The sequence below is a fragment of the Podarcis cretensis genome, assembly GCF_951804945.1.
Source record: "Podarcis cretensis genome assembly, chromosome: 7".
Lineage (NCBI taxonomy): Eukaryota > Metazoa > Chordata > Lepidosauria > Squamata > Lacertidae > Podarcis > Podarcis cretensis.
This window is the reverse complement of record NC_137176.1, coordinates 26,993,777-27,008,589: the sequence shown is the minus strand read 5'-3', so window position 1 is coordinate 27,008,589 and position 14,813 is coordinate 26,993,777. Positions and strand designations below refer to the sequence as shown.

At 41.9% G+C, this 14,813-nt stretch overlaps 1 protein-coding gene across 4 annotated transcripts in view; it reads left to right on the top strand.

Annotated features, from left to right (window-relative positions):
* SLC22A23 (solute carrier family 22 member 23) overlaps positions 1–14,813 on the top strand; it is a 115,821-nt gene that overhangs the window by 15,570 nt on the left and 85,438 nt on the right. For 3 of the 4 annotated variants that reach the window (XM_079984974.1, XM_079984972.1, XM_079984971.1), the window contains exons 2-3: positions 8,500–8,603; positions 11,408–11,562. In XM_079984974.1, the coding sequence (XP_079841100.1) occupies positions 8,500–8,603; positions 11,408–11,562 (259 nt within the window). Of the gene's footprint in view, positions 1–6,515; positions 6,822–8,499; positions 8,604–11,407; positions 11,563–14,813 lie in introns of those variants that run through there. The other variant, XM_079984973.1, reaches the window with a different exon arrangement.

Here is a 14,813-nt window from a genome sequence, read left to right as displayed (position 1 = left end):
TTACCAACTATATAATAAGAAAGTCACTCTTTGCTGTATGGGAAAAATATAAAGACCTGATGGAGCCTAAAGTCCTGTGGTGGACTTCTCCAGTAGAAGCCATAGCAGTAAAACGGAAAAATACTCAGGAAAGCTGGCCAACATATAAAATACTTCTAAAAAATGAAGATAACCAAATAAAATTTAAAAAATTTGAGGAAATAAGAGAACACATTTCAGACTGGTTCCAATACCATCAGTTATTTGGAAAATTTAAATCTGACAAACAAAAGGGGTTCTCAGTAGAAATTTCCCAATTCGAATCTGATCTTGTAAATTCTAAAAGAAAAACTCTTTCCAAAACTTACCGACTCCTCCTTGACTGGACAGTCAAGGCGGAGGAGGTAACAGTGGCAATGGTGAGGTGGTCCCAGGATTTTGGCCATTCAATAACCATGGCCCAGTGGGAAAATTTATGGAAGATCAATTGGAAATTCACAAACTGTTACACGATTAGAGAGAACTTTCAAAAAATGCAACATCGATGGTATCTAACACCATGGAAACTTTCAAAAATGTATTAAAATGTGTCAAGTAATTGTTGGAGATGCGGAGACTCAGGAACATTCTACCATATGTGGTGGACATGTAGGAAAATACAGGTATTCTGGGAGAGTATACATGCAGAACTGCAAAAAATGCTAAATATCTCTTTCAGTAAAAAGCGAGAGGCCTACCTCCTGGGAATAACAGATTTGGATATTCCACAAAAGAGGAAGGGTATCTTTTTATATGCGACGACGGCAGCAAGAGTTTTGATCGCAGCAAAATGGAAGAGTAATGAAATCCCCTCTATACAAGATTGGATCCAAAAGCTGACAGAATATGCCGAATTAGATGGTTATCAGAAAAAATAAAGAATAAATCAAAACAGGAATTTGTTTCTAAATGGGAGGTTTTCAAATAATATCTGAAAAATAAATATAGTAGTTTAAATTCTGTTGCAGCATTCAAGGAACTTCAGTAATAGTTGCTAGGTAGATAGAAGAAATTAGATTTATTGAGAATAAGTTTAATTATGAAAAAAATGTGTATTAGCAATAAGTAATATGAATTTGAAATATGGAATAGACGGGAAGTTGGGTCTTTAGTGTTAAGACCAATAGATGTTTTATTGTTTGCCAAGAAAATTATGTGTCTATGGTTATTTTTGTAATTTGTGTGTAATTTGGTATTGGTGTTTTTTGTGTGTTTTTTTCTTGTTGTATAAATAAATATTTTTTAAAAAGGTAAGGTAAAAACTAAAGGACCCCTGGATGGTTAAGTCCAGTCAAAGGCAACTATGAGGTTGTGGCGCTCATCTCGTTTCAGGACGGGGGAGCCGGCATTTGTCCACAGACAGCTTTCTGGGTCATGTGGCCAGCATGACTAAACCGCTTCTGGTGCAATGGGGCACTGTGATGGAAACCAGAGAGCATGGAAATGCCATTTACCTTCCTGCCACAGTGGTACCTATTTATCTACTTGCACTGGCATGCTTTCGAACTGCTAGGTTAGCAGGAATTGGGACAGAGCAATGGGAGCTCACCTGGTCGCACAGATTCAAACCACTGACCTTCTGATGAGCAAGCCCAGTAGGCTCAGTGGTTTAGAATACAGCGCCACCCACTCCCTCTAGTAGTTACATTACATTGCATTCCACCTTTCCTCTCAAAGGAGGATATGTTGGACAACATGTACCTTGATCTGATCTAGTAGGGTACTTCTTGTGTTCTTGAGGAAGAGTGCATGCTGAGGATCACTGAACACAGATCTCTAAACTGTTAAGGTAGTGTAGGGAAACTTTATCTTCTCTGTCTGGGCCTCAGGACTCTCCTTAGGACAGACCCACTCTCTGCAGGCCAAACCCCTCATTGACCTTTTACATCACACTTCTGAGTGGTTTTTGCCTGGCTGGAATGTGTCTTTGAACTCTAATGCCTCTTTACTTGTCTGGATGGAGGCTGGATGATTTGGGATTATCGTGAATGGGTTTTGATGTGGAAGGGCTGTAAGACCAGCTCAGTTCCGGTGCTCCAAAGCTGCGCTCCATCAGGGGTGCCCCAGGACATTTTGCTGCCTCCCACTTATAAATATGGGGCCCTCCTGCACCTACGCTGCCATGCCCCCCCCAACTGCACTATTGTCTGCAATTGCATTCGCACTGCTGCCACGATGCAGCAGCAAGCATACAGCATGAGTGGGAAGGGCATGGGCCATGTGACAGCAATGCCAGTGGTGCGGGCAAAGCCGCAGTGCGGCTGGCAATGGAGCAGTGGCGGGGGTGAGGAGGCAGTTGGATCTGCCGCCTGAGCATAGCTGTCAACTTACAGATTTGAAAATAAGGGACCAGCAGCCTCGAAAATAAGGGATCAGCAGCCAAAATATAGGGTTTTAGTCAACCAGCTGAAATACGAAGTTAAAAGGGACCAGATAATTTGGGAGGGCAGTGCTGGTTTTTAGCCCTTCGTTTCCAGAGGTTGCTGCTCAAGACACCAGCTGATAAAACACTGCAATTAAATAACTACAAGCAGCAGCCACTTATCGTGCAAAACAAAGTCCAACCATATGTCTTTTTGTCATATGTCCCAGTTAGGGATTTTCTTGAAACACAAAGGAGAGCCTGCTAGCCTGAACTCTGCCCTTCCTTGCTTTAAGGTGGCACCATGTTGCTTAGAATGGTGCCACCCTTGATCATATTAGGGTGGTTTGACATACTTAGGATACCTGACACCAACCTGGAGGTGTGCCGCTACTGCCAGAGCAGGCTAGTCAGCTATGGGGATGCCAGATCAGCTTCAGCCCTTTTGCCTCTGGTGAAAAGGCTGGGGTTAACCATGTTTCTGGAATTTACTTAGCATACGCTTCCTTATATTGCCAAATGCAAGGAGTAAAGCCAACGTCGGAGCTGGGAAAAGCATGAGTTTGCCTACTACTGGAGTACACAAATTGGTAGGGCTGGCAGCTTTGCCAAGGCTGTGTTGTGTATCCTTCTCCACCCCCACCCCTGTGTCCACAGGAGAGAGACTCAAAATCTGCTGTAGATTGGCTGTGTGGCATTTAAATTGCTGAAACTTTGTGGCCAGGGGGGAATTCCATCGGTTACAATGTTATGAACTGTAACAAGAAGTAATATTATTAGGGCTGACAGAATGCCAAAGGGGCAGGTTATCTCATTAAATTAGTCTGCACATTTCTCTGCTGTGGCAAATAAACAAGTAAATTGAGATGGCAAATGACTTGAATTTCCGCTGTGCCTTTTTTATAAAAAAACAACAACAACACACAACCCACTAGTAACAATGTCAAAAAAATATATATTATTTTAAAATATCTGGGAGGGGTTTTTTTTAAAGGTGGTGGTGGGGAATTAAATTCTGTTACGGTAACAAAATCCCTGCTTTTGTATAGCTCTCTCCTCCCAGGCAATATAAAAATGCCTTTTTATATTGTTCTGTGATAGCTGAATCTCTATTCTAACTTAATTAGATTTACAGTCAAATCACCTTTACTTGGAAATACGCCCCATTATGTTCAGTGGAGTTTACTGCTACTAGTAAGTGTGTTCTGATATTCCAGGAACTAACATTCAACTTAAACCCAACTTTGCACAAGGCAGTCTTGCTATGGGTGCAATAGGTCTTGCACAGTCTAAGTCTAAGAGATCACCAGACTGACAAAGGCTAGCATAGAAAGAAGAAAGCCTTGTTTATGGTTGCATCATAGCTCAGATCATGTTCTCCCTGGGCTGACTGATTGCAGGTATATGTGGGTGTTGCTGGCAGGACATTTTGAGAAGCCTTCAAGTTTCAAAGGTGAGATAGGAACGCTTTTGGAATAGCCTACGCAGCTCCATGAGTTTGGAGGGGTTATGATTGGAACAGAGGGAGCTTCTGAATAAGCACAGCCACTTGGGGTGGATGAGAAAAAATATAGCAGTAGGACCTTAGGAATGAGCTGCTTATAAACTCAAAGATGGATTTTCAAAATGGAACCTGAGCGATTTGGACCAACCTGAGCGATTTGGACCAATGTGCCTAGTAATCCCCAGACTAGCGAGTCTTGCTTCAGACGGACTTCCCAGTGGGGACATGCAATTAAGCTTCATTCAGAGGCAGAACCCACAGACACAACAAAGAAGCGACAGCAGAGAGTGAAAATATTTCTCATTGAAACTAAGCTTTTGTCCTGTGTGCTGCTATGTACATAGTGGTACATGATTGGAAAATATTGAATGTAGGACAGCATGTGGCCATGAATCTGTTTCCTTTAAATAAAACCACACAAAGAAGGAAAGAAAGAAAGCTCTGCTGCATAGCTTTGCATTTCAAAATATTATTCAGTGGAGTAGCCTAGAGGGAAATGAGCAACTGTGCTATGTCGTGATGGGAATGGCACCTGGCTGTTTTTGAGGGAATGGATGTGATATTGCGCCCTCTGTTAAGGGCGGAAGCTAACAGGTCCCATGACACATGCAAGGTTTCGTTAAGGGGTTCCCTTTCAGGGTACAGGCTGGCGAATTTGGGAATTTGGTTTGTGTTAATTGTGTACAGAACTAGGAGGCGTTAGATGCTCTGTCTGCACAGTCTCCCCTGGCTGCTTTGCTAGCATTCAATTCAGACATTTTTTAATAGCCACCTTGGGGAAAGCCATTTACCTGGAGGCAGCTGCTGACAGTTCCAGAAAGGGCATTAACGGTGGCAGAAGCAGCCAACGTAGGAAGCGATCTTTTGCAACCTACTTTTTGCTGAGTGTCAGCCAACACCCTGATGAGCTAAAGCAGCCATGGGAAGCTTTTTTCTCTTTGGAGGGTAACATTTGCTTGGCGGGGGCACTGTAATCTGTCAGAGGGTGCATGCTTAGTGGTGGGCTGTGGCAGGAGCCAGGATTAGGCACCCCATTTTCTTCCTTCCTTCCTCTCTTTCTGCCACCTACTTTCCCTCTACAACAGCTGGAGTTTCTGAACCTTTTTCAGAGGCAGCCCCATGTATAACACATTGCAGCAATGTAATTTGAGGTTACCAGAGCATAGATGGCAGAAGTTGAGCTATCCCTGTTCAGATAGGGGAACATCAGCTGGGAAGCTGATGGAAGGCACTCCACACCACCGAGGCCACAAGTACCCGCCAGGCTGTGCACCCGCCCCTTCAGAGGGAGTGTAATGCCATCAAGAACAGGCAACCACCCACCTATCCGGTCTAGGGAGCCACCCACTCACAGTGTCTCAGGTCCTTTTTAGATTGAGCTTCAGTTTATTGGCTCTCCTCCAGTTCATTACCAAGGCAAGTATGAGCTAGGAAAGTAACAAATGTCAGAAGTAATGTTCTCTCAGGAAAAAAGCAAGGTATAGCCCCCTTGCTTGGAAATGTCCTTAGCAGCAGAACGCTGCAGCAGTAGCCAGAATGCTGTAGCTTTCTACAGCAGGAGTCTGCAAACTTTTTCAGCTGTGGGCCAGTCCACCGTCCCTCAGAACATGCGGTGGGCCAGACTATATATTTTTTTGGGGGGGGGGGAATATGAATGAATTCCTATGCCCCACACATAACCCAGAGATGCATTTTAAATAAAAGCACACGTTCTACTCATGTAAAAACACCAGGCAAGCCCCACAAATAACCCAGAGATGCATTTTAAATAAAAGCACACGTTCTACTCATGTAAAAACACGCTGATTCCCAGACCGTCCACAGGCCGGATTGAGAAGGCGATTGGGCCGCATCCGGCCCCCGGGCCTTAGATTGCCTACCCCTGTTCTACAGGTACCTGATGTCTTCTTTCTATGTAATGTCTTGTTCAGAGATTTCCTATGTGAATCGGGCTAAATATGCCTCATATAATCATGCATGAATCATGCTGAAGCTTTTTTCATAAGTAGCTACCTAGCAACTCAGATCTACCTCTGACTACCTCTGAGGTTATATACGTAGTCCTCCTTTGATCTTCCAGCTCAGGTTCTGAAAACTATATCTGGGGAGACCACATCAGGTTCCCCAATCTTTTTCATGTAGTTTGACTGTATGCACGGAGTTCAGAATCTCTTGTCATTTGCAGACCTCCTCATGCAGAAAACTGTGGTCAGGCTGTTCTTCTGTCATGAGAAGAGCTTTTGTGGAGAAACCCAGGAAAATCCTGTTAATGTGGTTTAGCCACTGTGCCTTGTGATACAGCAACTATGTGTTCCACATGCCTTCCAGCTAACATTTAGGCCTGGGAAAACGTTATCTCAGCTGTTTGAAGGCAGCAGAGGAACAGACACCCTGGTGCCGTATCCCGTTCATTCCCATTCTTGCAAAAACAAACAACAACAACAAAAAAACCCTTAAAATAGCTTGTTGAGCAGGTTTGGATGATGAGGCTGAATATCAGCCGAGTTTTCCTATCCTGCGTCATCTGTCTAAAATCTTTCTCAGAAAGTGTGATGCTCTGGTGATTATGCTTTTTAGCAGGATCTATTAAAAAGTGTTATTTATATAAGAACTTAAGAAGCTGCCTTTATACAAGCTATGAGTCCGTCTGTATTCCAATATGTCTCCTGCTATTCCAACCTGGAGCAGACCTCCTGGGTTTCAATGAGAGGTCTTCCCCAACCCAACTACCTGAGAACCTTTGAACTGAAGGTGTTGTGGATCGAATCTGCATGTAAAGCAATGGCCCCTCAGACAGCACCATGGTTTTTCATGGTGGTTTGTCTTCAGCACTGGCGGTGGAAGAGGAGTGCGGGGGGAGTGCACTGCCCCCATCAGCGCGGTCCTGGTGGGTTGCCATCACGGCTGCTCCCCAGGACGCACGCCACACTCCTGCGGGTGGCGCCCCATGCCAGCCCTACCCCCGCCTTCTCTGTGCCCCACCCAGTGCCGGCACATGAAGCTCAGCCACTGGTCTTCAGAAGCACTTGTTGCAAATTAGAGATGGGGACAGCACTCTTGTGCTCAAGTCCTGCTTATGGGCTTCCAATAGTATCTGACCAGCCACTGTGAGAAAAGTATACAATTTATTTAAATAATGATGGCAACAACAAGAACAAGAACAACAATAATTAGTTAGACTTTGACCTAAACCAGCAGGTCTCTTCTTTTGATAAAACAAAGCTTTGCTTAAGAGCAGGGTGGATAAAAAAATATTTTTTTTTAAATTTAAATCAGGGTGTTGTTTTTTAATAATTGGATTTTAAAAATAAAATTCTTTTGGAGGAAAAGTCTTTCTAAAGATAGTTTTCTATTTAAGTTACATTATAGTGAGAGGCAGGACTGAGACCTGGAGTTGTTTTGACATTCAGACCGTGGGAAGTCGCAAAAATTAGAATTAAATTGGGAAGACAAATGGATTTTGTTTTATTGGATTATGATTTGATATGCTAATTGGATGGTTTTTTTAAAAAAAAAATGATATTTATTATAATTTCAAAAAATATGCTAATATTTGATGTTGATATGCTAATTGGATGTTTTTATTGGAAAATTAATAAACACTCTAACAAAAAAATAAAGGTACATTATAGTCCAAAGGCTAGTCATCAGGAAATAAGGATTTGTTTAAGTTTTTCATGTGTGCTAAAGCTCAGTCTAAGGTGTTTGGTTTTTTTTAAAAAATGTTTAACCACATCAGTTAACAAACATGAATACATATGCTATAATGTTAATGTTTTAGTTAATAAATTGTTTAAGTTGTTATTAAGGAAATGATTATTTTTCTCCTTCCAATAAAGTATAGCTTAAAAGTTGTACAAATATAAACAGTTAACTTATTAAACCTCACAATAATTTCATAATTATCTGTCTATGTATTTCTAATAGTATAACCAAATCAATACCGGTAATTTTTATATAATTGTAAAAACTACTCTGAAAATTTATTAATCCAAAAATGAAACCTTCATCTGGTTGTAAATATTAAGATTATACCAGCAAGAATGAGTCTTTCTGTAAAAAAAAGAGAAAAAAAGATTTAAATCAAGTCTTACTGACTAATGATTTAAATCATGATTTAAATCTTGATTTAAAACAAATCCACCCTGCTTAAGAGGGGGGGGGTTAAATTGGATTTGAAAATCATGAATTAGCTCACAGCCCTAGCTTCAATGTTAGGGCAGAATTCATTTTGTTAACTGCTAGATCAAAAATAGTCACTGATACCTAATGCAGAAGATGTTTTATTGGAACAGCTTATGATAGTAAGTGCATGCAAACTTTCCAGAACTTAAGTAAACCCAGCTTTTCTGAATGGATGATTACAGGTGACCAAGCCCTGGTGTATAATCTGGTATTCACAGCTACGTATGAAAAATACTCTGGAAAGGTGCTTTAAAAGCTTGCTCTCCAGATGTTGTGGGGCTCCAAGCTTCATCATATCCAGCCATCAGGGATAATGAGTGTTTTGCCCTCCTCTGGTGGGTAGCTCACCAGCTACCCATGCTATAAGTAATTCTATTCAGGTGTATGAGTGCACATTTTAAATGCATCTTGTTTTCTTCTTCTTTTCTAGTGGGATCTTGTTTGTGATTCTGCCTGGAAAGTCCACATCGCAAAATTCTCCCTGCTTGTAGGATTAATCTTTGGCTACCTAATAACAGGATGTATAGCTGACTGGTAAGTGCAAATTCACACGGAGATTAAAAGCGATAAATATGTCTCTCTAAAGCATTATGAAACTGCTTTTCTCCCCCTTGAATGCTATTACCTCTTCCTTGGCATTCCACTTCAATGTGTGTGTCACAAGCGCAGCGCATTTCACAACTGACTTGCCGTTGATTGATATTGTTGTTGTGGAAAATGAAGTCATTTTAAATTTTTAAAGAAGGTGCTTGAGATAACACGGGTGGCTTAACCTGATGTACTTGCACTAAAGCTGGCTGGCAGCCCAATTTTATTAAACTGCGGTAGCCTTGCAGAGGTGGCTGGACCAGCTTTCAGTCACTATGTAACAACATTTTTTTTAAAAAGGGAAGAAGATGGAGAGAGCAAGGAAAACAAAAGTGCTACTTAATCTGAAATGATACGCAGTATTTCCCCAGTACAAAGATGTAATTCCTCCAGAGACACATAAATTTATTCCTGCCCAATCATGTAAGAGAAGAGAACACTGACATACAAATTATATACAAATCTGAATAGAAAAAATAGTTGTTTCTAATACTAATAAAAATTGCATTTTTATTTTTTATTTTTGGAAATTCTTGTGTTTTGCAAAAGGAGCTCTTCCTTCTTGCATCCCAATCCAAATTTAATTGTGCTTCAAAACAAAGTATGCAGATGGAGATGTGTGTTCCATATAGAATTCCCACTCTCTGATGAGCATACCGGTGTGCATCAGATATGTGCCTCCAGTACCTGATTCTGCAAGTGATGCACATGGAAACTGATGACCCACATGGACCTACATAGTCAGGCATGTTTCATGATCAGTAAAATGAAAGGCTAACAACTTCTGGCACTACTGAATGCCCTGAACTTTATTTAAATAAAAAAGCCTTCCTAAATACATTGCATATTGGAAGTGAGCACATAGTTTTTCTTGCAACTTGTTGATACAGCTGAGAATCTTCCTAGCAGGTCTAGTTCCATGGAGAACAAAAAGAGTGAGGCAGTGGGTGGGAGGAGATGCAAAACACTGAATCTATGCTGCAGTCAGAAAAAAATACCTCTCTTGGTCTTCAAACAAACAAATAAAACAAAAAAAGCTATTGTGGAAAATATTTCTCCAAATGGTCTTACATACATGTAAATAGATCAAACTAAGAAATCCCTTGTTAGACCCCTGCTAGACCATCTTCCTGTTGCTTGGCAACCAGCAGAAACCAAGACTATGCTTTATTAAACATGTTCGCTACTTGAGGCTGGATTAGCTGTTAGGACTTTGATCTCATCTGGATAATGGCTGCAATCTATGGCACAGCGGTCATAGATAGCATCTCCACCTGCTTCTGCTTTGCTGGTTGGAAATAGTCATCCACACAGCAGGCTCCTTAAGGAATAAGACACGTTATATAGATACTTGGAAGGATTTCTGTGTAGGGTTTTTGATTTCAAGGGGTGTTTCCTTTTAGCTTTGCTTTGTGGACTGAGTACTGGTGCACAAGACGTGAATGGCACTAGAACAATTGTGTGTGTTGTGAGAGGTCTTTATTCCGAGATGTCTTGAAAAGAACAGCTCCAGTGTGTATCTTTGGCCATTTGAAAGGTACCAATGTAAAGCAATAGCGATTTCGAGAAATTCAATTTTAAGTAGGTGCTGTCAGTGGCGGAGCTTCACGCTGGCTGGCACGCATCCTGGGGGCGTGGCGCCTAGCGGAGGCAGGGGGGCAGCCGTGATGGCACCCCACCGGGATCGCGCTGCCGGGGGCGGTGCGCTCCCCCCGAACTCCTCTTCCTCCACCACTGGGCGCTGTGCATTTTGCTAGATAATAAGGACACCAAAATGTTTGTGAATGAAAAAGGCTTTGCTTTTATTCTAGCCCCCAAACCACCCTTCGAAACCAAATATTGATGAAACTGCTGAGTCTACAGTCAGGATTGGAGTATAAGAAATAAAAAAAGAACTCTAGAGAGCTTTCAGACACACCCAGTGGGTCTTTGTCCCCCCCCCACTGGAAAGCAGATCCTGATGCCTCATGACAGGAATGGGGGACCTGAGGCTCTCTGTGCTGTTGGACTGCAACTCCCATCAGCGCAGCCAGTACATTGTATAGCCAATGATTATGTTTGGTGGGAATTGTAGTCCAAAAACATCTAGATCGGTGTTTGCCAAACTTGGGTCTCAAGCTGTTTTTGGACTACAAATCCCATCATCCCTAGCCACCAAGAGCTGTGGTTGGGGATGATGGGAATTGTAGTCCCAAAAAACGGCTGGAGACCCAAGTTTGGGAAACACTGATAGATTGTCACAGGCCCCCTGCCCCTGACTTATAAGAAGCTGGCTTACCATTTGTTTATGGAGACAATTCAAGGAGCTGGCAAAGCCGTAATCAGCTTGGCACCAAGGATCAGCTGCTCCCATATGAGCCTTAGCACTCATCAATATTGTTATTGGAGACCCTTCTCTGGGTACCCATTCTACAATGAACTTCACGTCTCCTTTCTATTCACCCTTTAACCCATGAAGAAACATGAACAGTATTAGGCTATCTAAGAGGAGTAGGTAGCATCCCCCTCCCTAAGAACACCTGAGTGGAGCCTGCTGTTCTAAGAACATATGTATATTATTTCAAAATGCAACACATATTGCTTGCAGACCTACTGTGTGATATTTCTCCTTAGGTATCTCCATAGAGAAATTTAAGAATCAAAGTTGTAGGGGGTTGGGGAATGTTGCATCCAGTGCAGAACTCTCATTTGAAAAATGGAGTATGGAATTTGAAATACATTTGGCTTTGTTCCTCTTTTTATTTCTGTAGGGTTGGTCGTCGGCCAGTGCTGCTCTTCTCTGTCCTATTCATTTTGATATTTGGACTATCTGTGGCCCTCTCTGTGAATGTGACGATGTTCAGCACACTCAGGTTTTTCGAAGGGTTTTGCCTGGCTGGAATAATCCTTTCGTTGTACGCACTGAGTAAGTATTGCTTTTGTAATGCATCCTGCCTACCTTAAGAAACGTATCTTCTTCCGTATGCCAGAATTTGTTGCAGACTGTGTTTCAACATTATGCAGAAAAAAAGAGAGAGGAAATGTTAATTCAGCATGCATTTTCTTGTGTCGTGTTGTTGGGGAAACTAGACAGAATGCCTTGCATCTAGTGCATAACTACAGTATCAAGACAGAAGCAGTAGTGATGCAGTGCTTTCTTACTGAAATCTGTACTCCTCTATAAGAACATCAGCAGAACTCTGCTGGATCACTCCAAAAGTCCACCCAGGCCAACAGTGAGTCTCCACTTATGGCCGGTCAGGTGCCTCTGGAAGTTCACAGATACGGCATAATTATTTGTTTCCAGCATTCAATCATCTATGGTACCCTGTATCTAATCATGAAAGCTTTCTTTGACTTCTCATACTTCTGATATACATTGAGAGAGACATTTTCCATGAATTTGCTAATGTTGTTTTGTTTTTAAATGTCTGAGATCAGTGAGACCTCAATTAAAGTGAAAGCTGTGTGTTGATGCATTGGTTCATTATAAGGAGTTTCTGGTAATAATTTAGTACTGTTTCTTTATCCTTATCTCCAGGGGGTCCTGAGTTGAAAAAGAAAGCCTCAGTATCAGTAGAGTGCAGGATTCTGCAATTATTAGCATGCAGTTGTTAATATTATTTTACCCTGCATGGTAAACCATCATCCTTAATACAGTTTTACATGTTGTTGCAGGAAATGGGTGATTTGCTTCATTTGGATATAACACTAAACTGTGGTTTAGCATTTCCTGAACAAGCCCCAGGCTTGTGAGCTCCCTTACCCCTCCTCTAGTACAGACACATTAAAAAAACAACCAGAATGCAACACTCTTTCGCTTGGTTAGAAATCACTCTTGTAAGTGGAGGAGGCTTTCTGCTAGTGGAAGGGCATCTTTGGAACCAAGCCAATGTCAATAAAGTATGGGATATTTGCTTGTCTGTTTAAATATGCATACACTGCTTTTCCACCATAAAAGCCCTCAAGGCAGCTTGCAGAAACAATATTACACCATGCTCAAAGCATTATAGCATTTATCCAGAGATCTAATGTATTGAGCTTTCCACGTTGAATAGAAAGGGATGGGGGTGGGGAAGAAATATTCCACCAAACAAGAATAATGCAATTAATTTACAGTGTTAATACAAAATGCAATTGTGAAATTATATTATCTTTTATATTTGATCACCTGACATTCTAGCATTTCAATTTCTTTCACCATTTTGTTGAATCTGACTATTTTATAAGCTTAAGACCTATAATCTCCACTCAACAGAAATTGAAACTGAAATCTCATGGACTAATTGGTAGGATCCATATTTTGAGCCTTGTGTTTCTTCAGTGGCAGTCCCTTAATCACATGGCAAACCTAATCAGAAAATCAGCAGAGAGTTTTTTTGTTTGACAGGTTTTTTGTTAGATCCTCTCCAGTCCTTTGAACGCTTATGAACATCAAGTCTAAATTTGTATCTCTTAACCTCAACATGCATTGTTGCTGTGAATGCATTTTTGCTCTACATTCACTTACCTGTCAGTGCCACTGAAGTCAATGTAGCGTTCTTCTGAGTAGACTCTTATAGGCTTTTGCTTACTGTCACTCAAATGGCATGCAGTATACTGTACAAACATTGATGCCCAATAGTCATGTGATTGGAGACAATAACATTTGATTATGGCTAATGCTTTCAGAAGGAAAATCTTAATCCTTACTGCCATCATAAACTCTTAAGAAAGAACAGGATTGAGAAAGATAAAGATATGCTGTTTGAGGAGAGTCAAGGCCAAATTAGTGAGCACCAGGGAGTTAGAACTGTCAAATCAGCCTTAAATCTGGCAAGCAAGCATCCTCTGACTATGGGAGCCCTTGAGTCAAGGCTCAGCCAGTGGAAGAACTAATTGTGAAGAGTGTATCTAAGCATGGGCAGATGCCTTTTTGCTCATTACCTAATGGCTAATGTGTCATATTTTCTTCTTGGAAGACAAGGAAGGTTCTCTCTCCCTTCTTCTTTCTTGTTTTTTAAAACTTCTAACAGGATCACCTAAGGACAGCAGTAGTTCTTAGCGAAATGGTGAAGTGTATAAATCTATGCAAGTGGAAATAATTTTCCATTTTTCAGGTAGATGCTCCTGTCATTTTTAACACCTACCTCGTTAAAATGCTGTGGTCCACATCTATGACGACCTTAACCTTAGAGCACAAAAGCATATATGCAGTGGCACAGATCTGCACACAGTTGCGCCGTGTTCAGTAATTTCATGGATGGTCGAGCTAAAAATCATCTTGCAAAATTAGGAAGCATAGGTAGCTGGCCTCTGAAAATAATCTTGTTGTAGTAGAGAATTAAGTCGCAGTGCCTGTTGAAAATGCTGTTGGGCTGCTTTAAAATGCGGTGAAGGAAAAATACGATGACAAAGTAACCTCTGCTGCAATTGAAATAGAGGTTTTCACATTATGATAAGCAGTCTGCAGAGTAGAGCTCTGACTGAGTTCGAAGATGGGGAGGGGGGCTGCCACAGGTCTCCCTGCTACCACCGTGGTCTGTGTGCACAGGGGGCAGAGGAAGATGTAGGAAGCCCTCCCTGAAAAGCAAATAGTTTTAGTAGAGCAACTGTCACGGGCTGGCAGAGTCAGGAGGAGGATGAGCCTGGGGGGGGGGGAGTGCACAATGGGGAGAGGATGAACCTGGGGGGGACCTAGTGGGTTGTGGGGTCATCCACTGGGGGGTGGGAGAGAACCAGAGACTTTTTTTTTTCATTTCATGGGTAGTGTTGGGTAAACGTCTTTAAATAATTGACTTTAAAGGATTGCTCAGTTCCTCCCCCCACCTATGTCTGCTCAATTGAATTGGACCTTCACCTTTCCCACTCATAGCAGCTATGAATATACCAGGGTGGTAGGGGCAACAGAACACAGTATCAATGATGGTGTGGGAAGCAGTGGTTTTAATAGCGCTAGTAGGAGTTATCTGTCCAGAAACAGCCTCTCTTTGAAGAATGGGTGTGTTAAGTTGGGAAAAGAACTGTACGTTTCTCTCCTCTCCCCCACAGCCACCGAACCTCGCGGACCTTTTAGCCGGAATAGAATAAACACAGGGGATACAGTGCTATCTGGGGCCAAGGTCAAGGTTTTCAGGCTTGTTCAGTTTGTACAATTGATCTCTGCCATCTGCTGAGTCTCTCTTGCTGCTGCAGGAG